Source organism: Corylus avellana, chromosome 1, assembly GCF_965113065.1.
Source record: "Corylus avellana chromosome 1, dhCorAvel1.hap1.2, whole genome shotgun sequence".
In the NCBI taxonomy this organism is placed as follows: Eukaryota; Viridiplantae; Streptophyta; class Magnoliopsida; order Fagales; family Betulaceae; genus Corylus; species Corylus avellana.
Genome location: NC_142490.1, coordinates 15,855,493 through 15,881,059, shown reverse-complemented (window position 1 = coordinate 15,881,059; position 25,567 = coordinate 15,855,493). Strand labels below are relative to the sequence as shown.

Here is a 25,567-nt window from a genome sequence, read left to right as displayed (position 1 = left end):
TATTTAAAAAAGTTTTATTTTTGTACATTTAAGAATGTTTTGTGTTTGAATTGTTGTTAATATTTTTATTTTGAAAAAAGAAAAAGAAATAGAAGTACTAGGGGTATACACTGCCTAGACAGGGCAGTTCAAGTTGACGTGTCAGATTTGTGTTGGGTCGACTGACCTGCCAACCTATTAAGAGTCAACCATGAAACTACCCGTTTAATTAAATGAGTCAGATCTCTTAACTTTGGCATGATCCATTTAAATAAGTGGGTAACTCATTATGAAACGCTTTACCATTTTAATAAACAGGCCAACATGACTCGACCCGACCCTGTAACTCATTTAATAAACAGAATCAGACGAGCCAACCACCAGACTGTGTTCCAGGCTGGGCCATCCACTTGTAATGCAGGCGAACGGGAGGATTGGGCTAGTGTCTCCTAAAGAGAACAAAATTTTAACAAAGGATCTCATGGGCCTCTTGGGTCTTTGTTCGTTGAGAAGAACTTGCGTGCGGCTGGAAATCTACCACATGCCGTTTGTTATCATTTTCAGTACGTCAAAACGACATACCGTACACATTCATTACAAGCGACAAGTACTGCTGTTTCCCTTGTGTGAAACTCAATTAGGTAGAAGTAATAATGAGTAACAGTAATAATTGATGATGATTTCCCTGTCAGTGGCCCTCTGTGCGTGTGCGTGTGCGTGTGAGAGAGGGAGACGAGAGAATGAAGCAGGTATCGAAGGACCCATTCGAAGCGGCGTTTGAGGAACAAGAGGATTCCCCCGCAGTTGCTGTTGCTGGTCAACAAGACGACGTTGACGACGACTACGATGGCATTGAGGTTGCTATTCCTTCCTCTGCTGCTGGCCCTTCAACCTCGACTTCCACATCAACAGCCCCAATAGCACCAGTCTCTGTCGCCAAATCCAATGCGAAGAGCAAAGACGATGATCAGGAGGAGGAAGAGGAGGAGAACATGGATGTTGAGCTCTCCAAGTTACCCTCCGCTGCCGACCCGGCTAAAATGGCCAAGATGCAGTATGTTCTTCTTCTTCCTCTTTATTATTTCACCTCTGCCCACTATCCTTATGTCCGAAAAAAAGTAATTTTTACAACCCATTTTCCGTTTGCGCGTGAATTATATAGCGTTTCTCTCTGGCAATTGGGAAATAAAATTATAGCTGACAAAAACCCAAAAAAAAAAAAAAAAAAACAAGAGTTGTATATGGAGAAACCTGTTAATTGTGTTAATTCGTGTGTAAGATAAGCTTTTGAAGGCTTCAGATAGCAATTTATGACAGAAAAATATCTCAAAGGTTGGTTACACGCAGGTTTCGGTATGTTTAAAGAGAATGAGATCGCGTAGTCTGTTTTCATCAATAATAGCATCTATTTCCGAAATTCCGTTTTGGGTGTACGAACTAGCGTTTCTTTTTTTTTCTTTTTTCTTTTTTATATTCCACACATCATATGGTTCATGTTTCTGAAATTATTCAGTTTAAAGCTTGCTTTTTTCTTGTCTGTTGTAATATATGACTCTGTTGTAACTAGACTTGAACCAAGTAAGTCCTGCATCAAACTAACCTTATTTCTTTCTTAATTTTATTTCTTTTAATCATTTTCTGTTTGACGGCGGGAATGGGTTATGGGAGCAAGGACAAATCTTTTCACTGGCCTTTTCTTGAACCTACTGTAATCTGCACCTGTACCTCATATGATGAAATATACAACTAGACATTTCCGCTAAACTTTTACATCTTGATGACTTCTCCAGGGCTATTTTATCACAATTCACAGAGGAACAAATGAGTAGGTATGAGTCCTTTAGGAGAGCTGGATTTCAGAAATCCAATATGAAAAAGGTATGCTTCTCGTTTTATTTTTCCCCTTATCTTCTTCTTCCCTTGTCACTGGGCCTTTATCTTTTGGTTGTACATATTGAGTGTTGAAGTGTTCCAATTCTAATAAATTGGCCGGTTCCCATTTGGTGCGTACTTGTCAAGATGTGTCATATTCATTTTTGCATTTGCATCAAAATTCGTAACTGGTTGCATGTATATCCTATGGTGTGAATGCAGTTGCTAGCAAGCATCACCGGAACCCAGAAAATTTCTGTGCCAATGACAATTGTAGTGTCAGGGATAGCAAAAATGTTTGTTGGTGAACTTGTTGAAACAGGTATGCATACCGTCCAATTTTGAATTTATGCTGAGATCTCATTTCAGGGATGACAGTTGTTCACCTTTGGTTAGTTATAGAAAGAGAAGTAGAACAATACGTTTTACAAATATATTAAAAAAAAAAAGGAGTGAACACTGAAAGACATATAAGATTTCAGGAGATGCTTTTTCAATCACATTTACTTTAATCCTTTGTACAAAGTTAAATTATCATGCATGACTAAGAGCAAAGTTCTGTCTGTTGAAATTTTGGATCGCTAAATATTCAGTAATGAGGCTCTTTACTTTCCAGCTAGAATGGTTATGACAGAAAGGAGAGAATCTGGGCCAATCAGGCCTTGCCACATCAGAGAATCATATAGAAGATTAAAGCTTGAAGGCAAAGTACCTAAGAAATCAGTTCCGAGGCTCTTTCGGTAGATTGACCAGATACAGTTTTTGGTGCTGACTGCACAGGTTTTCAAAATCAATCTTGTTCTTGGATAGTATTTTAATCTTGTATTTCACATTTATCATACTATTCTTGTCCTTAATATGTTAGGCTGATAGATTAAGGACAAAAACCCAGCAAAAAGTATAAGTTTAGAGCAGAAAGCCTACATTTTTTTTTTGGCTTACTTTAATTTGAGAAGGAAGCCTAGCTGATAGGCTGGCCTTTTACCTCACCTGTATGAACAGTTGCTAAGCTGGGCTCAATCCCTTTATCTTTCCATATGCAGAGGAATCTGGATACTGCTGGGGCTGCAAGACCTGTTATGGCCTATGGGCAGGCAGCTACTTTTGGTTTGGACTTTTAATATTGACAGTTTCTTGGATTAATATCTATATTAACCATTGAAACTGATATGAAAGCATGGGTTGATTGTCTGGGGAATCTAGAATTCTATAGTTGCAGAAGCCATATCCAATATGGATACTCCCAGCTACGGTGGGAAAGATATTGATTTTTTATCTTTTTAATTTCTCTCTCATAGCTTCTTAGTTAGTTTTATTATTTGACTATTTTGTGACTTTTTGTTTTTAATCTTTTAAACGAAAAGGTGGCATATAATGTATTGAACATGTTAATCAAGTAAAGTTTCCCTCTCTTGTCAGTTTTTCAAGAATTGGTTTGTGCTGACACCACAAAGATAATCTGACTCTTCACACCAATTTTATACCGGTTGACGTGCCGTGTTTTAAGTGGTTGACATAAAACACGTCATGTCAACCGGTGTGAATTGGGTGTGAAAGGTATCATTATTCCACCACAAATAGTTTTACTTTTTCAAGATTATTACAACTCCTATAAGTTTTACGACTACCTTCTCTTTTTCAACTTCGCAAGGCTCTTGAGTATGACCCACTTGGTCCTTTTTGAAGGTGTAAAATCATAGGTGGCCTTCTGATGTAGGATGGGCCTTTAGCTTGAAGATTAGGGTTTTCGACGATTAATATATATGCTCCAAAAGATTCTAGATATTAGGTTGCTTTGGTTAAGAAGGAATACTTTAGAAATTATGGAAACATTTCAGTTTTACCAAGACCTTCTAGGTGTCTCACCAAGAAGAATATTGAGTTCAGTCTCACCCTGAAAAGAAAGCAAAAATTTCTGAAATTTTCATTATTCAAAGTTCCCTACTTGTAAGAGTTACATCAATATACAGACTTTCTAATGCTAGTAGTTCCGAAGAACCTGGGCTGCTTATATAAATACAAAAACTAAAAACTATAAAGACCACCTAAAAACAAGAAAGTCTCCACAAGACCACCACCATCGATGGAAAGCCTAGACCCAAGGAAGTCTTAAAAACTAACTTCCTAATGGAAAGACATAAAAATTAAGACTCCACAAGAATAGCCTATGGAGGTCTAGGCTTCACATAAATTTAACTAAATTGCAAGGTTTCTTCTCTTAGCTTAGTTTTTCTTGAGCCTCTTGCATCCTGTGTCACCTTCAATGCTAGGCTAGGTTGATCTTTGTGATGATAAGTCCTTGAAAGTTTGGTAAATTGAAATGATTGGAGTTAGTCCTGTGTCACCTTCAATGCTTGGTTACGTTGACCTTTATGACAGTTAGTCCATAAGTGTGGCAAGTTGAAATGATTGGAATTAGCTAGATTGGAAACCTAATTAGTATTAGCAGCTTAAGTCCAATAGCTTGGCAAATTAAAATGATTGGAATTAGTTGAGGCTTGATGGGGATGTTAAATCATGGAATATAACAGTTTCTACTTTCTGTTTATGCATTGTAAACTTGTTGGGAAGTTTAATTATCTTCCTAGCTTTCTGCCCACAAATGCAATGCTGTGAGGTGTAAATTGATGATGTCAAGAGAGAATAAAATAATAAACAAAATAAAGTTAACACCCCTGTATTTGTGGTAGGACTCTTTTCCATCGGGCCTTGTGGGAGGATAATAATTTAATCCTCTGGGGGCAATCATCCAGACAGGTCATTGATATTTCCTTTGTATTGATTAAAAATAAAAGTGTACAGATTCTGAAGCTCGTCTCTTTCTTTCTCTTTTCTCTTTTTTTTTGAATTAGAAGGCTCTTTCTACTTGTAGATTCTAGTTTTGCTATGACTCTGAAGCTCGTCTCTTCTCTTCTCCTTTTTGGCACTAAAAGATTTGGTGGCACATTGCTTTCACAAGTGTTTTAATCTTCATGATGCTAAGATGATAGTATATACTTAAACACTTTCATATACTGCTTTTTATGTTACTTTTTTGTTTGTTTGTTTGTTTAATATATCTTTTGCAATTTACTATTCGGTCAATTTGCTGCAGAGTTGAGATGCAGTAGAGTACTCGTCAGATGCCTGAACCTGCACTTCATCCACGCTTGGGGGCATCTCCCATCGCGAAGTGCATACCAGGAACAGCATGTCATGTCCTTATCAATGTTGAAATTCTCATATTTCATTGTTGTATTAAAAGGCTTTGGTACAAAGGCTACACTGCCATTTTGTGATAGTAGAGGTGAATCTAGTATTGGGTCTGTATTTATTTTACTTTTGGTGCTTGGAAGTCACGATCCTTGATTAGCTTTTACTGTTTATGTGCCCATCTATGCCACAATGCCGGTGGATTTCATTGTGCCATGTCTCTTTCTTTTCTTTTTATGGTTTTCTTTTTTGGCCGGGTGGATGTAATTGTGCCATTGAAGCCCTATATTTTTTGCTGGCAACTGAAAGGCAAGTTCATAGCATTTTCCCTACTCTGTTTCCTGTGTACTTTTAATATAACAATTCTACTTTTATACTTTCTTTTTCATTTTTCGATATTTAGTGCAGGCAAAAGATACTAGTGAATTGAAAATGATTTCCAAGTTAGCAGTAAAGTTGTCACCTCCCTTTGCTTCTCAGTCGCCATTCCCCTACCCTACAATTTTCCTCCCACCCTTGAAGAAGAACTCAGTTGCCCTTCCCCCCAGTGCCACCCGCTCCGCCTCTCAGTTATCATTCCCCCTACTCTGTCCCAAATTTCCTCTGCAAGTTTTTGTCTTCCTCCATTGCCACCCTTTTACAACTATCGCTCGCCATCCTCTCTAGTCCGTCGTAACTCCGCAACCCCTTACGATTGCCCTCGTCTCCCTGCATTGCAAAAAAAAAAAAAAAAAAAAAAAAAAAAAAAAAAAAATCTCCTTCCGTCATCACAATTCCTCTCTTCATCTGTCGGTTTTTGTGGGGTTTTTTTGTTTTTTTGGAATTGATAATATTAGTGTTTGGCATTGTTTAATAATTTTGAATAAGGCAAATATTTCCCATACCAACCAAATAATGGAAAATCAATGATTTTCTTCAAAAATATTTCGACTGAAAATATTTTCCCTTGTGAACCATTTTAGGCCGAAACAAATGCAACCTAAATAAGAAGCTTTTATGGCTGTTGAAAATGGCAACTTACAGAAAAATATTAGGTTTGAGGGTGCATGTCCTGAATATGGAGCAACTTTTTATGCATTGAAGAGAAGAGCAGCCTCTCTATGGATAAGAGAAGAATTCCATTAAGTTTTAGGAAGAAAAGAAATTGATGATCGGAGGCAATCTCTTGGAATAGTTGAGCTTTTTTGGTTGTCTAACAAAATAGAAATAAAGTATAAAATGTATAATAAAGGTTTCATCTAAAAATAAATAAATAAATAAATAAAAGTGGTTTTCGATGCAATAGAAAGTTGAAAAGTGTTTTAGTGTTGAATTCACATTTAGAAAATATTTTATGTTGGGTCTATAGATACAAATTGTTTGGTAATTTCTTTTCGAAGGTGTTGTGGTTTGAAAGAAATTTACAACTCATTGCAACTTGGACCTATAACCTCGAGTCAAATTTAGCTAATATTTTGGATGAAAAACACCCTATATAACTAGCATATGCATCTTAGTTATTTTGAAGTTATTAATATACTTTCATTGTGAAATTGCTCGGGGGACACTAATGCTATGGTGGTAGGACTACCATTCCCTCCTCTATTGTTAAGAGTCTTGGATGGGTGGTAGCAGTTATCGCTCTACTTTGGGAGGGATGGTTGCGCAACCACTCATATGTTGTGTGAATGAGTGGTCATGCAGTCATCCCTTACCACATTAGATGGAGATAATTGCACAACCACCCTTGAGACAATACATAGGCGATACAACCATCCCTTATCATAATAGATGGGATAATTGCACAGCCACCCTTGACACAATATACAATCGACTATAGACCTAAACTTATGTTTTTGTTTTACATATTGTTAGGGATTTTCAACTAATGAAAAATTATGGTATCAATCAAACTAACATTTTCAGTAGATCAGAAAAACTTTATTTAATCTTCGTAAATAGTTTTTTTTTTTTTTTTTTTTTTTTTAATTCATAAACTTTTTTTAAAAAATAAAAAAATAAAAAAATTTGAGCTTCTTATTCTCTCACGCACTCTCTCTTGCAATTTAATCTTCGTTGTTACCGAAGATTGTCAGAGTGCTGTCGGCTGCCTTTTGCTGCCACATGAGGTAGCCAAAAGTTGCCGGAGCCACCATTGAATATCGCCAAAGTTGCTGCCGCTAGAGAATGACAAAAGTAATCATTCGTTTCTCGTTGTCACATGTTGCTGGCCATCGCCATTGTGGTCGTAGATTTTTCATACAAGCCAAATACCAAAACAAACAAAGCCTAAGCCAAAAAAGAAAAGAAATTGTGTAAACAAGTAGAATTCATTGGGCTAAACGATTTTTATAGCCAATTTTCAGTAGTATTTAAGTTTTTTATGCATTGTATTAATTATACTGAATTGTTGTTAGGTTGTTACACTCATCTTTTATGTTTATTTATTATTATTATTATTTTAAATGTACTCTTTCCTTCTCCTTCTTCTGTTCTTCCTTCTACAGTTCTACTTGCTTTTATTTTTTATTATTTTTTTTATTTTGTTAAAAAAAAGCGAAGAATCGGATGCGTTTGGGTTGGGGTAAGGATTGGGCCGGCAGCTTCCAACCCTAGTGAGCCGGTGACCATTGATAGGGAAGTCGTACTAAGATGGAAGAAGGAGCCGTAGTGGCAGAGTGGGAGATAAGCACGATAATAGGGGGTGTTTTAGAGAAATCGCACAATAAAGGAAGAAAAACCTCGCATAGTCCCACTGCTCGCATCGCTACTACCATATTATATCGTTTCCTCGCCCATCTTCTGTAGCTTTCTCTCTTCTTCTTCTTCTTCTTCTTCGTCTTCTTCCTCCTCCACCTCCTCCGTCCTTATCTATTTTTCTGTTTCTCCTTCTGGTTCTCTCTGTATTCCATTCATTGTCGGTAAATTTATGAAAACAAAGAATTCATTTTGATAGATGATTTTCTTTAGCCGCAATACCCATAGTATGTCACAGAAAAGCTGGTTGAGTCGGTGATTCAGGGAGATCAAATCAGAATTTGTTTCAACAGTATCCATCCTTCGGAATATATGTCGATGAGGTCTGCCTCCATTTATCCCTTCTTCTCTCTGTCTATCTCTGTTAAGATTACGAAAAACCTGAATATATGGACATTCCTTGAGTCCTTGAGATGAACTTCTTTCTCCTCCCCTTTTGTAGCTTTTAGCTGATGGTGAAATGGGTTCGTGGATCCATTTGTTGCTGATAATTGATTGACATGTGTTTTGTTTGTTTTTCTTTTTTCTTTGTTCCGAGTGTTTTCTGAGATCAGCCTGTTTTGGTGGGATTCGTTAGCGAAGCAGCAATGCCTCAGTTTCAATGGAGACGGAGCCTTCTTATTCTGGGTCGGAATTCAATTTGATTCTTTTTCTGTTGTTTTTCTCGAATCAATGAAAATATTTTGCTGGGGACTCTCTCTGTCTCTTTCCGCGTGAGTGTGGACTGATCGAGATGTTCATCAGATTGAGATTGAGATTCGCAGGTTTGTTGTGTTGAATTCCGACCGATTATCATCTTTCTTGAGATTCGGCCGTGGGGAGCCTAGCCTCTACATCCTACTTTGGCTACAAATCTCAGAGGATGATTATAGTCTTGGGGTTATTGCTTCTCTACGTACAGCGATTGATGTTCGTGGAATTGCATGAGTTGATGTGGTCGGAAAAGCATCAAGACCAGGTTTTGGTCTCCTAAGTTGCTAAAAATTCTCCTTTCCTCTGATTTCATCTGGTGATTCGCTGAGCTTCTTAGCTTTATCAGGGGAATGAGTTCCCCTTTGATCTCTGCTTGCCTCCTGTTGTTTTTGTTAGTGGAGGACGCAGTTGTGGCCTTAGCTTCTGAATACGAGTTTCCAACCTTAAAAAAGATGTTACTTTTGTTATGTTTCACCGAAGTCTTTAATGCTGCAAATTTAGTGTTGATTGCTTTCTTCTGCTGAATATTGGTTTTGAATGTTGAATTTTCATGGTTCCTGCCTGATTCTTGTTCATGTGATGCCGAATTCCATCAGATCTTGTTATAATAAACAAAACAAACATATCGGCCTCTCATTCCTTTGTTTTTCCCCTTCCTTGAGCTAAAAGAGTTAAAAGTGCTACACATTTGTGTAATATCTCTGATTCGGGTGCTAATGGTAGCGAATGCGTGTTTCACAGATATCAGAGAGTAAGTAGCCCAGATTGTGTTCCTTTGAGCAGTGGAAAAAAGTCCAACATCAATGGCAGAATTCTCCACACCACGACGAATATACCAGGTGCAAGAACAAATGTGAGTGGCACCGGGTGTTCTACTTTGGAAGGCAAAGGCTTCAGATTCAGATCCCCATCTATAACCCACGACCAAAATAACCTTGAGGCTGCACCCGCTTCTCCCCACTCTGAGAACCACCACCATGATTCCCCTCCACCTCCTCCTCCACCACCACCACCACCAGCAGCAGCAAAGAACCACCGGCACGACAGGAGTCCGAGCCCCAGTGCCAGCGCGAGTCCCAGCCCCAGCCCCAGCCGTGTTGGTGGTGGTGGAGGCGGAAGTGGTGACATGCTATTGCAGTGGGGTCAGAGAAAGAGGGCAAGGGTCTCCAGGTCCGAGATCCGTGCGCTTACTGATGACTCATCATCATCATCATCCTCTGTGGCTATCAAGGCCCAGAGGAGACTCGCCCCAGCCGCCTCAACGATGCCACCGCCACCCCCACCGCCTCCGCCACTCCCCAATCCTTGCACTTATACTTCTACTTCCAATGCCACCACCAGACCCAGAAGGGAAGCTTCTGCCTTTCTTTCTCACAGGTATCAACCTTTGCTTGCCCACACCCCTTTCTTTTTTCCTTTTTTCCTCTGCCGAATATTTTCTTATTTAATGCGTATATATATATAATAATATTCATCTTTATTGTTAATATTTCGTCATCTTTACAGTTTGTTATATTTTATTTTTGAATAATTTTCCATATTCATGTCATGATTTTGTCTAGGACTTTTTGTTGTTTAATTTAATTTCTTGGGTCTCTAGATTAATTAGGATTACGAAAAGATTTCCCTTTATATGGATCGAATCGTTTATTTGCTTCAGTTGTTCATTTTAGATTCTTCTTCTATTCTATTCAAACTAGTTGCCCAGAAAAAAATATAAATAAATAAATAAATATCAATCGAGTAGTTGAAAACAGCACATTTTCAAGTAATTTACTTTTGTACCCCTCAAAAGATGGGCTTAGGAAATCTCTAAGATCTAAAAAAATCAGCTTTCTTTCTTTAGTGGGTATCCAAGAATTTCTCCTTCCCCTGTAGTTTTCCTTTGTTTTCCATGTTCTCTTTTGACAAAAAAAAAAAATTGTTTGATTGTGGTTATTAGAATAGAGGGTATCACATCATCATCCCTTACGTTCTGCCTCCTTTGAGCCACCCGTCATGGTCTCTTTGTCCCGATCTCGAGACTAGGAAATCGTTTTCCTTAGTAGCTTTTTACCTGTTGGAATTTGTAGTGTTTACATATATAATAAATAAACGTGTATTTTTAATTTCCTCCTTTCTTTCTTCAAGACAATTATTACTATATATATAATACGTAGTAGAAAGAAAAAAAAAAGTAGAGATAATTAGTATGCTATATGCATTTCCTTGTTTTGGGTTGGGATTAAAAACCGTGTCTTTTTTGATTTATTTGGTCTTGTAAAAGTTTTAGTTTTCTTGGCCATCAATCATGCCCAGGAATTTAGACGAGCGATCTGGTTCTGGAGGAAGTGGGTCACCATCGAGAAACGGTGGCAACGGCAGCCGGGTGGTGTCTAGATCTACGGCAGGGAAAAGATCCCCTCCACCAGAAAAAGTGGATAGAAAGATGATCACTTGTTCTGGGTCAGTAAAAGATGAGAAGGCAAATGGATCCTCTGATCGAACCAACCATGTTGATTCTGGGAATCAAGCACACTCGGAGCAGGAAGCCGGGCCCACTAACACTGCGGCTCCATTGGCTGGAGGAGGAGGAGAAAAGTTGAATGTTGAACTGACTGAGTGGCCCAGAATTTTCATTGCCCTCTCACGAAAGGAGAAAGAAGATGATTTCCTTGCAATGAAAGGTACAAAGCTCTCTCAGAGACCCAAGAAGAGAGCCAAGAACATTGATAAAGCTCTGCAGGTATACTACTACTACAACTACTACACATTAATATTAATAATATTAATAATATTAATAATAATAAATGATTATATATGTTTCTTTTTTTTTTTTTTTGTTGACCATTCCAAAATGTTCCCACGCAGATGAGAAAATAACATTGTAGGTTAAACCGTGTGTTTTGGCAGTATTGTTTTCCAGGGATGTGGCTTTCTGACTTGACAAGGAATCGATATGAGGTCCGGGAGAAGAAATGTGTGAAGAAGGTATTGATGCTTTTTCTCGGTTCACTACTCTTCTTTGCTTTTTATTATGATAAGATTGGGAGAAAGAGAGAGAGGCAGTAATTAACTAGGTGCGGTGCACACATATTTACCAAAATAATAATAATAATAAAAAAAGGTTGCAAACTTCAAAAGCACTAGCATATATAGCCTATGCAATTACTGCACAAGCTGCTTCATGGACTCATTCAGGCTAAGAGGGAGGGTAGTACAAGTACTAGATACCCATTCAACCGTCTATGGGGTCATCGTATTTCGTTGACCTATTCTCCACAATCATTTGCTTTTTCTTTTTTCTTTTTCGTTTTTTTCTTTGATTATTGGGTCATTCTCCACAATCATGTGCGTGACTTTGGCTGTTTCCATCTACTTTTCTTGATGGAGAATACAAGTTCAACCCTTCTTCATCTTTACTCGCCAAAAAAAAAAAAAAAAAAAAAGAAACGGGCTTTTGTGTGGAAGAGTTGGAATGGATGTCAGTTGTCGGATCGGATTGTATTTTATTCATTTATGGAAAAGAGCAATTTGTGATGTCCGATCATAATATGGACTAAAATTATGTTGTTGTTTTGAATGGAAAATGCAGCAAAAGCGAAGGGGTTTGAAGGGAATGGAGAGCTTGGAGAGTGATTCGGAGTAGCTATTGTAGCGTTGAGGAAAAAGGTGAAAGGGACCTACGAAGCTGTTTTGTTGGTTTTTATAGCAGGTGGGTGGGGTGGTAGGGTCCAGCGAATTGCAATTCCTTTTATGCATCAGAGGAGTTACTGTTGAGGGATGAGATGAGGCCCCAGGAGAAAATCATAGTATGATTATGATGATGCCTCCTGCGCTCAATGGGACAGAGGAGGCAGACCGACCACCGGGTGACTGTGAAAACCAAGGTTTGAGGCCCAGCAGCCTGCCTGCCTGCCTTTGTCCGCTGAGAGCACACACAAACCAGCCAGCTAACTCATTTTGTTTGTCATTTATTTTGCGTGAAATTCCTTCCTCTTTTCATGCTCATCTCGTGTATAATTTACTTTCTTCTTTTTCCCAATCAATGACAAAGAGCTATTGCACACGCTATACTTTGTACCCCCTTGATTAGACGTTGTATGTCCTTACTACTTTATGAATGCCGCTCCTCAAAGGGGTGTGACAACCAACCACCTAAAATTATCTGAGATACTTCTGACTCCCTTGTGGCCTCGTTTAATCACCTTATCTTACATAATTAATTACCAAAAATTGTATAATATAAAATATTTATATTATACAAGACAAGACATATTAATCTATTTTCTGAAAATTATTGCAACTTGAGAGGGTGACGGATCCTTTCAAATATATATATATATATATGTGTGTGTGTGTGTGTGTGTGTGTGTGTGTGTGAATTATTAATCAAATTAAAACAGAATCAACAGCATATCAATAATTGAACATTTTATTTGATAATTACGAGACTGTTGGGCTGGCATCTTTTGAGTGAACTAGACAAGAACTTTCTATTTTGAACTCTAGAGAAGTCAATTTATTATCAGGAAGATTGAAGCATTTCCCCTGATCTCTTTTGCCTTGGTCGGGCTCTGTAAAGATCTCAGGAATCATATCATTGTGGGCTTGATTTTTCAGAACTTTCAAATAAAAATAAAGCTACAATGAGCACAAGTTTCTCACCTTGATCAAAGCAGGATAGCATATCACCCAAATAACTCGGTTCCATGTAGCCATAAATTTATGTGGGCATAATTAAATTAATGCTTTATACCAGGAAAGGAAATACTAAAATGGATCCCAAAATTGACCTAAACAAAATGAAACTTTCTTGTTCAGATGAAAGCAACTATAGACAAAGTTGTAACATACTAGCAACTGAATCAATTTTTTTTTTTTTTTTTTTTTTGAGAATAAAATACAAGCACTAGGAGTCGTCTTTCCAGCACATCGTAAACAATGCCTCGGATGATGGGCTTCTTGGGATTCAAACAGGAGCATCCCTCTTCTACCCTGTAAATCTTTATGACTTCGAATTGGTCCTTGCATCATTGAGGCTCTGCAATCCAGTGGATGGAATTTTTTGTTTGATAAGTGCAGCACATGGAAAAATTTAATAGGGAGAAAAAAGCATTTAAAAGCAATATCATAACTAAATTGTTAAAACATGAAAGTATCATTATGACAAACCAGTCGTTTGAAGGATCTGCTTTGCACTGTTTTCTTCGAATTCTCCAACTCCGGCTTGGCACGATCTAGGGCCTACAGAGTAATAAATGTAAGCATGTTATGAGCCTACACTGAGAATGCGGTGTATTTTTTTCTACTTATACAAGTAATGCATGTCTCTGTGTGTGTGTGTCTGCATTCATGTGTATGTCTTCTTTATAATAAGTGTGTGTGTGTGCATATTGTATTTTTCATCTTGCAATTGGATCACATTTTATTAAGTGAAAACTGGAAATAACAAGAATTCTGTCATGTAAAAAATTAAACAAGAATACAGGTGCAAGATACTCTTAACAGAGGGTAACATACAAATGCAATATATAACCCACTAGGAAAATGTTATTGGAGGTTAAAAATAAAAAAGGAAAAAAACTCATCCACCTTCAAATTTCCCCACCACAGATCACACTTCAATGGACCAACATTGGGTAATGATTTTGACAATCACATTCAAATAATTATTTAAAGTTAGCAGTATAATCACACACAAAAATATGATCAATCATTAACATTAGTTGAACCGAGCTTGGTGAGGGATGCCTAACCAAAACTAGTAATCAAAGCATAAACACACGTTGCTTCCAGTCAAATAGATTCTATTTGAACCAACTTCGAACTGAAATTAATTTTTCACTATGTCTGGGAATTTAGGAAGATAAGAAATGGAGTCGTGAAAAGAGGAGATGAGAGAAGAGGTGGTGAGATAACTTCTATAGTTTGGTTATTGTAAAAGGACACTGATTTTTGTATTGATTTTAACCCATTAAGGACCAACAGAAAAGGTGGTAAATACGTTCATACATCCAAACATCGGAACAACTTCTGATTTTAACCCATTTCACTTCTCTTCCATCCATTTCCCACCACTTCAATCCAAACACACTGTTAACCATTTGCACTTCACAAGCCCCGGTTGGACATTGTCAGGCCTACTCAAACCATTTCTGTACATTTAAGTGGCTTCGAATCATTCCCAGTAAGGTGTCACCAAAGCCCCAGTATGGGGAAATCCAGGCCTACAACAGCAGTAAACGCAGTTGCACCATGCTGTCAAAAAGCCTGAAATGGCCCAACCTCTACCATAAACTTCAGATGTACAGCCATATCAGGGAAACACAACTTCAAGGCCCAATTAGAAAATCACAACCCTAGTACATGGAACGGAAGGTATACAAGATAAGTACCAAAAGAAAAAGAAATTAGAAAAAAGCAACAAACACTGAGCCCTACAAGTCAAGATATCCATACGTTCGAGCAAAGAGCTATAAATGGCCACACAAGGAGTATGATTGAAAGCCAGAAGAGAAGCTACTTAAAAAACTTCATCCTAATATTGTTGTATGCCTCTCCCAGATGCCATCAACTGTACTATTGACTTAGAAGGAAGTAATGACCTCCTCCCCCCCCCCAAAAAAAAGAGAAGAAAAGCAGGTGTCACATGGAGAGATCTACCAACATATCTATCCGTTACATGTAATGATGCTAAAACTAGAGAATAATAATGACTTCTAAGTTTTTTTGGGTAAGATTCCCTATGTTAGCTGACAGATGTAGCCATTTTTGTGGTAGTCAGCACACAGCGAATTCCTACTGCTATACCAACCACAGGCTATATGAATTGCCATTTTGGTACAGGTGTTGAACCGTAGCAACTAGAATAACTCAAGGAAAAATGAGCATTTTGAAAAGCAGCAAATTTACAAGATTCACTCAGTAATGAGTGTTTTGAACATGATTATTCAAGCAATCAACAAGCTCAAACGTTCGTGGGATCATGGGATGCTCTCTCTCTCTCTCTCTCTCTTTCCTAAAAAGCTCTCCACCTCTGCAAAAACTTCACCCTCCAGATCTCAACTACGGAGGGAAGAGTCCCTCTCCCCCACCCTAACGATCTCCTGCCCTTCATCTTCTTTTTGTTTTCTCCCATCTCTTTTGCACTCCCCCCACCTCCACCATGCATGCGCCCCTCCTCCACCCCTGTTGTTCCCCACTCTACCCGTGGCCGGTCCCCGCTCCCACGCGTGGGCTGCAGAAGCCGATGCCCCTTTTGGTCTTCTGCAGTAGATCTTTGGAAATGACCCTTTTTGGATCACTATTTAGGATAACGTTCTTTTATTGGTCTTTTATGTATTTGGCTTTGGTAATTTTCTTCTTGTTTGGTTTCAATAATTTTCTTGTTGTACTGTTCATCTCATCTATTAAAAAATAATAATCAACAAGCTCAAGCCTTTTTGAATAGAGGGGTTATGGCTGTTATAAAATTCGGTTGGCTCTTGTGAATGTTGGTCAATTTCTAGTCAATTATTGTCAGCTAAAGTTGTTATTGAATATTCCAAATAAAAGGAAATATAAAGAACTATCCATAATTTAAGCACTTGCTGATGCAATTGAATACTACCCATCAGGTCCATCGCATCACCATTGCCTTTTTTGCCTAAGAAATTGGACATCTTAAACTCAAGATAACAGCTTGATACTCATCAAGTGCACTGAACCAAGCTTAAAGTGGCTCCTGAGCTAGCTTAGCAGCAGCTGAGCCAAACTTCAAAAATGTTGTCCCTGCTCAAGCCAAGTTTGAACATTTTATTTTCCGGCTGAACCAAGCTTGAACAGCCTGTTGTTATTTAGCTCAGATAGCTTGCAATGTAGGGTACGCAGAAAGAGGCCCCCTAAAACAACTTTCTGCCTCAACCAAACGAAAGGAGTAGCTTGAATAGTTCCCCATCTATAACATGCAGGAGTTCCAATGGCTAGTGAGGACCCGGATAGAGAAGGACCTAGGCAGAAGTTTAAGTCGGTCAAGCACACACCATATGGTAAGGGCTTAAAGTGGGCCCTTTGGGCATACAAAGGCTCCAAAACACCACCACTATCATCTAGGTCCTCTCAACCAATTAGATATTTGAGATGCCAAATATTTTAACAAAATTCAATTAGCAAATGCCAAGTCAGATTTCCAACTCTTCATCATCAAGGTATCCACAAATCTTATCCTTCAACACATCCTGATAAGGTGGCACTGTATGGGGTCAACAAGAGCCTCAGAAGGTCAATAATCTTAGCATGTGGATTGCTTTCTATCTGGGACAAAAGGAAAAAAGAAGAGGAGCAAGAACAATTTGGCCCCTCATGTCTCAATGGCCACAATACACCTCTCTTCATTAGGAACTTTCTTTTATAGGATCCACTCGACCCAGCTGAACTCAGCCTTAACAGGGCGTGTTCATGTTGCACAAGCTGCTGGAAAGGTGGAATCTAAAAATAGGATGCTTTGCCAAACTAGACATTAACTCCAACTAAAGAAGAAATGCATTTAAATTTCTTTCTTATGATAGAGAACTTTGCTCTATCTCAGATCAAGATATTCACATTTTTCTCCTCAGAAGTATTTTTCAGCTAAATCAAGCATAATATATCACACTAATGCATAATCAAACTAAGCGGGATACTTTAAGAACTAAAGAAATAGAGACTCATCAAAGAGGAAATAGTACCTGAATCAAAGACTCCACACGACGCCGCATCCTTGTATGCATGAAACCCTCTGAGCACTGTTGAGGAATGTGCACGGAAGTGGTTGAAATGAAATATATCAACAAAGTTAGAAGATGAAGAAAGCATACTAAAACAAAAAAAGACTTTCCATAATATGCTCCTGTACCTTTATGATTTTGAAATGGATAACAAAACAACAGATGTCAAGATATATGAAGGAATTTTATTTTATTTATTTTTTATGAATAAGATAAATGAGGGAATGTTATCAATCTTTTGTAGCTTTCATGCTTACAAGTCTCTCCAAATTTCAACGAGTTATATATTCAATTGAGATCATAGCGTACTTATACATGATTAACTATCATACACATGTATTATTTTTAATCCTTTATGTATTTCACAATTGCCAAGTACATAAAAGCATTCAAGACAAACGAAGCAGGAATTCGCCTAAATTAGAAGAAAGAAATCTCACTTTGACATGATAACTAACATAAGCGTGAAAAGTTGATAAACTCCAAACTGTACGGTCCAACTTTTTGCCTTCTACATGACGGGGGAAGATAACTGCATCAATTGAAGATTGCTATTTGTTACGGTGAGAAAGTGAAGGGAAAAGCCAACTCTATCCATTTTTCTACATTACCAAATGTAACAAATCCTGCATTTGCCAATAGTGCTTCACCAGGAGCTCCCTTCAGCTCTAGAGGAGGAGAAGAAGACCACAAACAAGAAGGGACGTTATTAAGTCCAGCCGTGCGTCTTGCTTCCACAAACTCCTAAATGTTAAACAGACCTTGAAAGTGAGAAACTAGAAATAACCCAGGGGCAGATTAAGTGAAACACAACAGAAAGGTATGCTTGGAAGTGTCAGCAGCAGAATCACCACACATATATGCCAATAGTAATGATTTCCACATGTGCAAGGCCTTCTAGGACCATTAGCAAAACAAGACAGTCCACTTTTGGATCTTTCCCAAACTAAAGTACGTGTTTGCATTTTATTTGAGACTTATCCTTAAATCATTAAAAAAATAGATTATATACTTATGGTACCTGCAGGAAGGAAGTCGCAAGAACAATATCTATGGAGTCCTTAAATCTCATAGGAAACACAACCGTCACCTTCCCTACCTGTCAGAAACAATTACAATATTGTGTCAGCGAAATTTCAAGTATGGTCCCCTATATAGTGGATGTGATTAAACAAACAAAAATGAGTACCGAGGTTACGGCATGCCTTGTAATGAAAAGACATATTAGTTAAATTTCATAAATATCCACTAAAAAGTATGAGATTTATGCAACTAGAAGATCAGCCTGCACTTGAAGTGTATCACTGTCTGAATAAGACAAGGCCCACATGATCTAGATTGTTTTAACTTTTTTTATTATTATTATTTTCACAGGTCTTTTGGCTTTATTTAATAAAGAGGGTTTTAGATAGTTACTATAGGGTATTTAAGGAAGTCCAAAATTATTTTCTAATAAAAATGAAGGCAACTAGTGGGGAAATTCAATTTCAGGATTTTTAGTTGTGATATCCCGGAATGTTAGATCCCATATTGGTGGGTGAATTGTAGTGTTACATGGTTGCTAAGTCCCAAATTGGCTCCTTACTAGGGGAGATGGAGCTATATAAGTAATTGTAAAAAGCTCCACTTATAACTTTGACTAGTCCATTTGGAATATAGAGTCCTTTGGAGTATAGCACTTTTCTTGAGTCATGACAAATAGTATCATAATCAACCTAGTAATACCATGTGATGTTGTAGCATGATGTGAATCCTAACAAGGACGTCGGAGATTTGAGCGAGCGAGATTGTAACACCCCAAAAAGTTAAGTCTCACATTAAATGAGTGGAGTGTAACTATGTTGCATTGGTGCTAAATACCACATTAATTTCTGACTAGGCGAGACTGGAATATATAAGTGACTTGGGAACTCCAATTGTAACTTTGACTCCTTTTGAAGTATAGCACATATATGACTAGCGCTTTACTTGGTTATGACAAAAGCTATTTAGATATATACGAGAACAATGTAAGACTTTAACCTATCTTATTGCTTTCCTACTCACTTTATTGATAATTTCAGCAGGAGTTATTCTGTCTCTGATATTCACTAGAATTTGTTTGTTACTTCTTGTTGCATCAGAGATAAACTAAACACGAAATTAGGTGAAGTCGAAAAAATATTTTAAGGGGGAATGAGGAGAGTGTGTGCTAAATGAAAAACTATATCGGAGAAGAACACTTTTTTAGCGAATACTATTACTCTCTACAAATAAGCCCATGATTATTATACTAAAGCTCAAGGAAGGAAAAAATTGCAACTAAAAATAGGTAAACATGTTAAGATGATATTTTTTTTTACCTGAGGAACAAGGAAAAAAGACTCGTTCGGCCGGTGCACAATTGCAACAAGCCGATCCATATTAGGAGCAACAGTCCTTGAAGCAAGTTGTTTTAGAATTACTCTCAATGGAGCACCAAGTACCACTTCCCTAACAGATGCAATCTTTACCAAAAGAGCATGTCTGTGCTCTGCACAACATCAACAAGAAAAAGTTTCAAAGAACATCAACAAAAACAAAAATAGAAGTAACTCAGCCACAAAACTTTTTTGATAAGTAATTCATCCACAAAACTTTTTTGATAAGTAACTCAGCCACAAAATAGATTAATACGAATAGATAAGTGAATACATGAAAGTATCTTTTAATACTATACAGCTGAAAACAATCTTAAACAAAGATAGAATTCACTACATTTATGTCAAATTAACTGTTCTAAGCTTTATTTGTAAGGCGAAAGCACACTAGAATTGTTAACATAATGACTTATGTTAAGATCATGATGCATTTTGCATAGCATTGTTGAGTATTCCTGCCTGCACAGGACCCCTATATTGCAGGGTATAAAATGGGAATAATGATCCAACCAATAGGCTTCAGAACAGTAGGTGCAACCAAAAAAGTCGGGTAGAGAAAGGGGAAGAATGACCCAGACCTATAGGGCTTCAAAACAGTAGGTACAGCAACCAGTCACTCAAAGTTTACCATAAAGCTTCAAATCTATAACTTTGACCGTAAGTACATTTGCACATCTGACATAGGATCTTTAAACTTTTAGCAATGTCCAATGAGCAAAGGCCCTGGAGATGTGCCAATTTATCCAGCAAGCTAGCCAAAATAGCTTCTTAAGAGCCCAAATGGATCTAATATCTTGACCAAAAGAAATGCTATTTTTTTTATAAGTAAACACAATTTATAGAAATGTACCATAGGCACAACCCAAGTATACCGGAAGTATACAAGAAAAACACTTAGCTAGCAGAATAAGAAAGATCAAGAAAACATGAAAACCAGAAATATTTAAGTTAAAGGCAGCTGTCCAGTGACAAAGAGTCTTGAAAAAAAATCCTTTAGATTTGCCACTGCCCATTCATGGTCTCTTCAAAACTCCGATGATTTCTCTCCCCAAAGATGCCACCTAAGGCGGGACAGAACTATCTTCCACATAATAGCATTCCGAAGCCTGCAGAAATACCCTTCCCAGCAAGCAGAAAGATCTACAACTCGAAACCCACGCCAATCCTACAAGGTTAAAATATTTCCTAAGGTAGCCAACCAAGCAAAAAAAAAACAACTCTCAAGGGAGCCTTATTCTGCCAAATACTCGCTCTAAGGGAAAGGAGTGCTATCATGGGGAATAAGGACATTGTACCCTGATTTAACATCAAACAAGCCTCGCTTGGAAGGTATCCGACAAAGCTTGTATTTGCCACCTCGTCTCAATCTGAAAGAGTACAACAAATTGAAGAATGAGATAAAGAGATCTACCTCTCAGTTGTGAGCCGCTCTGAAAAAGTTAACATTCTACTGATGAGTCACTAGAAAACTCTAAATAATTTGCCACTAAAGCATCCTTATTATGGGTCAAACTGAACAGGTCCAAAAAAGTTGCCTTGAGGGCTTGATCCCTACAACACACGTCATACCCTAATCTCATTTTGGAGCCATCATTGACCTCAAATCTAGTGTATAGGGAAAAACCAGTGTATTAAGAAAGAATATCTCCTAGTATCTACTTTGAGAAAGGCTTACGTTCTACATGGTACTCCTCTTCCTTTCGTGACATTTCCATTTCCTATTGAGAGAGAGAGAGAGTTTGTACCTTATAAAAAATTAGCACCAAGGGGAGGAAAATTCTAATGAGCACTTGAGATCTTGCCTAAAGCATACATTTGTACCTATGAAACTGGCCCGAACCAGGAGGGCAGGCACAATCACTTACCATTATAAAACAATTCTTTTTTTTATTATAAGTAATTCAATCTCATTAGAAAAACGCAAAAGGGTGCAATCCTAGAACATAAGAAATAAATTAATTAAAAAAAAAAAAAAAACCCTATTATGGAGAAAACGAAGAAAAAGATTGCTGAAAGCTACATCCCAGAGCTCACTCGATGGGCCGAAGCTATAACCTAGCGTGATGCGCCTCCACGTGCCACCACTAGAGGGTCAAAGACAAAGACAACAGAAATAGGAAGGGAAGTTTGTGAGATAGGAGGAAAAGAAGGATGTAGATGGCGATCCAAGGCTGGAGGCTTGTGAAATGCACTTCCAAATAGAATTAGCCTTGTACGAAGCTCCCAAAGAAAGACTCAAGTACTTCATTTGCAAAGATGCTACTCTACAACTAAGAATACGAGCCAAACCTTCTACATCACCCACATTGCCAAAAGGAACTAGCTCTGATTTAGCCAATTAATCTTCAACCTCAAAACCGCTTCAGAACATAAGAATAGACATCATAGATGACAGGAGTTGATGTAAAAAAAATTCTACACCACCTGGATTCCCAAACCAAATGGAAAGGGTTGTTTAAATAATCACTTGCCAATGCAAGACAGCCAAAAAATAAATCACAGTTTATCCCCAACTCATGCACATCCACCTGGTCTTAAGTTGGTTGCACCTTAAATTTGGATGAGAGCATAATAGTCTACACAGCATCCACTTGAGGCATAAGTCCTGAATATGATAAGGGGAAACCACAGCAAATACATCCATTCCTAGAGGTCTAGACGAAAATTTCAATAGGTCAAGAAAGTTTGAGGGCAAACCCTTGGTTATTGATTTCTTCCAGTGCTTCTGCTTGAGGAAGCTATTGATTGCATAATGATTTAAAAACTTCTATTGGCTTTGCATACCACCTTCGCCCCAGGTCTAGAGGCAATATCTATTAGGAAGGGAGCTAACATTTTTCAAGATATGTTAGCGTAAGCAGCACTTGAACAATCAAAATGTAAACATTTAATGAGGCCTTAAGACAAGCACAATCCAGAATCATTTCAGCCATAATAATTAAATAATATAACTTTCAACCTCAATTGAAATAATACAAGAGGCTTAAGTTCTATAAAACATATACGATCAAACTACAGACGATTGATTTTGTTGGACTACATAAATATTGCAATCAGTGCAGTTCAACATATAGGACTGGAAAATATATGCAATTAAATGAGAAATCTTTACAGTTCAAAACATTTTTAACTCCTTTCAACATGGTACACAATTTCAGTTACAACTCCTAAACATTGCACTTATTAGTTCACTGGAATTGATCCTTGACACAAACTCTGCCCATCTAATGTATAAATGGTATCAAGTTGTTAAAGGAAACCTATTTTGGGATGTGAAACAAATATTTTAGGGCACAATCTTAGAAATTAGAATGTAAAGATGGACATGTTTAACAACTGTTCCTACATGTTTCAGCATATCCATGGCAAGCTAACAATGACCTTAGAAAAGGAACTCGTTGAACCTTCATCTGGAGGAAGTTTTGACAGATTCAGTTTCAATGTGAGATTAAAGCCATCCCTTGGAGGATCAAGAATTTGTACAAGCACACCATATGCAGCTTTTATAGCTTCTATCGCTCCAAACGGAAGTCCACCAAAGAAAATGGCTTCTGGAGGAGGGGTGGGTAACGACATTGATAGCAACAAGACATGTGAATTCTTCATTGACACCTACAAGATACACTCGCCACTCAGATGAGCAAATCCAAAGCTACCACATTTAAATAATAATTATGATAACAAACAGAATTGATTGTTAAGATCCTTCACTCTTGATAAATTTCAATTTCTTATCGAAAAAAAAAAAAAAAAAAAAAAAAAGATCCTTAGTTACAAGTTTACTCATTACGATTCTCTTCTTTCCACATATATGTTGAACTAAAAAGCTCATCAATCAAATCACCTGAATATGGTAACGAACATCGTCAAACTCAACCCAGTGATAATCCAATTCAACTCCCTTTTCAAGGCTGCAGAATAAAAAAAAAAAGGTCACATGTCAGCATACTGTGCATGGTCATTACAGTAACAAAATCGAGTTTACGTTCTGTTGTATTTTTTTGGTCAGTAACCTAGTGATAAGAAGCTAAAAGATGATTGAGCACTGGAATAGCATCAGCATCATCATAAAAATGAAGAAGATTACCTATTAGCAGTCCATTTGGGGAGTATGAACTAGCATTATCGTATAAACAAAATCCAAGTATGCCCCATAAGAATCTGTCCACGTTGTAGTGGGGTAGATTTGTCAGAAAATAAAATAGGAGGGCTAAGGCATTAATTTCTTGTTCTCCTGAAAGCTAACGAGCATGCTAGTAGCTGAGGTTGCAAAGCTTTTTGTGATTTTAATTATTGGTGACTATATCCCTATTGGTTAGAATGTAATGATTTTAAGCAAATGACTATTATTTTTCTATTGAACCTCTGACAACTACTCCTTTTCATCATAAAAGAAACTTGAGTAATAAGAAACATGAAATAGACTCATTCAAATATATAAATAAGCCGCTCAATTAGGAAAAAAATGGAAAGATAAGGTTGCATTGCCTGACACACCCCTCCACATGGTATGACAAGATACAAGGTCTGAATACAAAGCACTATAGTGACAAATTTGCAGGAACAAGTTAACAATTACAGCAGTAAAAGTTCCAACAACACTTCCAATCCCATGTATAATTATACATGTATTGAGAAAAGGAAAATACTGTGTGATCCGCCAAATATTTTCCGAAGCTCTTAAAATTGTTGGGTGCACAAGTTTCCATGTTTCCCACTTCTCTCCGTCGATCAGGATTACATTTTAGAGGAAGAAACAAAATTTCATGAAAGCACTAAACGAAATATGTGTGTGTACACACACATATATTCCAGATAAAAAATTTTAAGAAAAAGTTGGTGAACTTGGACTGATGAACAAACTAAGAACCCTAGTAACAAACACCAGAGTGAGCTGACAATATCCACAAAAGTGATTGTATAGACAAAACTTCCTAAAGAATAAATTCAAGAATTACAGGCAGAGAGATTCAGAATACAGAAATGAACTTCAATTGTAAATTTACCACGATAAAGATGCGTATAGTTGATAACAATACAATAGTAGCAAATGCGAAAACATCAGAGAGAAAACATAAGGTGGATGAGAGAGAGAGAGAGAGAGAGAGAGAGAGAGAGCGAACGCACTTCTGAACCCGATTCAACAAGGTCTGAAGGAGAAATCTTGAGTGAGATTGCAACAGTATCATCGATTCCACTCTTCTTTCTCTCTCCCTCTATGCGTAGTCGGAGGGAGCTGACTATTGCCTCAGCTTTGGGATCTACAATGTCGTGTTGGGGAGGTAATGGGAGGAGAGAGATTTTTTCTTTTCGCCACTTCTGCCTTCATTTATTTCATTATTTATAGTTGTCGCACAAAAATTATTCCGTTTTTTGGTTCCCTCCCACAAAGAAATGTGTTTAGTAATTTTCTCCAGGTTAAATTTTTTTTTTTTTGCCCCATGTAGTCTCTCAACTCTCAAGTTTCACACGTGGTAATTTGATAGTGGTGAAAAACGAAGATGGTGCATTCGCTTAAATACCTAATTAGAAATTAAAAAATAAATTATAATTAAAATAATTAAAAAATTTTGGAAAAGCCACCCTTACCGATTTGAGAAGTGGCCTTTGGAGTGATTCGGCCACCTCAACTTGCAAAACGGGGTGGCCAAAACCACTCCAAGGCTATTGGGGTGAGCAAAATCACGCAATAGTCATTGGGGTGGCTGATCCACTTTATGATGCTTGGGGCAGAGGGCTCCTAGGGCTAATCCTATTTTTTTTTGAACTACCCTTTTGAATTATATATATATAAGAGCATTTTTAGATGAGTTTAATCTAATTTTTAAATTAAATACACTTGTAAATTGTAATATAAAAGGGTAATTACCTTTTCCCCTATTAACTACAATGTATTTTCACTTCCCCCCATGAAATATCAACTGTACCACCTGACCCCTATGAACTACAATTTTGTGTCCAAAACTTCTA

The 25,567-nt window shown here is 37.5% G+C and overlaps 3 protein-coding genes across 6 annotated transcripts; 2 read left to right on the top strand and 1 right to left on the bottom strand.

Annotated features, from left to right (window-relative positions):
* The first annotated feature begins 658 nt into the window (after window positions 1–658).
* On the top strand, window positions 659–5,259 carry TAF11 (TBP-associated factor 11). Its single transcript, XM_059584358.2, has 5 exons — window positions 659–1,033; window positions 1,770–1,857; window positions 2,074–2,173; window positions 2,468–2,631; window positions 4,946–5,259. The coding sequence occupies exons 1-4, from the start codon at window positions 720–722 to the stop codon at window positions 2,593–2,595; spliced, it is 630 nt and encodes a 209-aa protein (XP_059440341.1). The 5' UTR covers window positions 659–719; the 3' UTR covers window positions 2,596–2,631; window positions 4,946–5,259.
* A 2,514-nt stretch (window positions 5,260–7,773) lies between these two features.
* LOC132168802 (Serine/Threonine-kinase, putative (DUF1639)) lies at window positions 7,774–12,520 on the top strand. 3 transcript variants are annotated; one of them, XM_059579857.2, is made up of 5 exons: window positions 7,774–8,102; window positions 9,214–9,849; window positions 10,771–11,197; window positions 11,365–11,442; window positions 12,047–12,520. In XM_059579857.2, exons 1-5 carry the CDS (start codon window positions 8,092–8,094, stop codon window positions 12,098–12,100), a joined length of 1,206 nt encoding a protein of 401 aa, XP_059435840.2. In that variant the 5' UTR covers window positions 7,774–8,091; the 3' UTR covers window positions 12,101–12,520. The 3 variants fall into 3 exon arrangements, with proteins under 3 accessions (XP_059435840.2, XP_059435841.2, XP_059435839.2); XM_059579858.2 differs by lacking the exon at window positions 7,774–8,102 and adding an exon at window positions 8,109–8,406 and having other exon boundaries at window positions 11,378–11,442; XM_059579856.2 differs by lacking the exon at window positions 7,774–8,102 and adding an exon at window positions 8,110–8,406.
* Window positions 12,521–13,120: 600 nt separating this feature from the next.
* On the bottom strand, window positions 13,121–24,898 carry DIS2 (Arp2/3 complex, 34 kD subunit p34-Arc). Of its 2 annotated transcripts, XM_059579860.2 has the most exons (11): window positions 24,725–24,898; window positions 23,685–23,758; window positions 23,442–23,508; window positions 23,002–23,209; window positions 19,541–19,710; window positions 18,220–18,297; window positions 17,810–17,942; window positions 17,639–17,730; window positions 17,160–17,216; window positions 13,627–13,698; window positions 13,121–13,495 (listed from the first exon to the last, which is right to left on the bottom strand). In XM_059579860.2, the coding sequence occupies exons 4-11, from the start codon at window positions 23,201–23,203 to the stop codon at window positions 13,460–13,462; spliced, it is 840 nt and encodes a 279-aa protein (XP_059435843.1). In that variant the 5' UTR covers window positions 23,204–23,209; window positions 23,442–23,508; window positions 23,685–23,758; window positions 24,725–24,898; the 3' UTR covers window positions 13,121–13,459. The 2 variants fall into 2 exon arrangements, with proteins under 2 accessions (XP_059435843.1, XP_059435842.2); XM_059579859.2 differs by lacking the exon at window positions 23,685–23,758.
* Window positions 24,899–25,567: the final 669 nt, after the last annotated feature.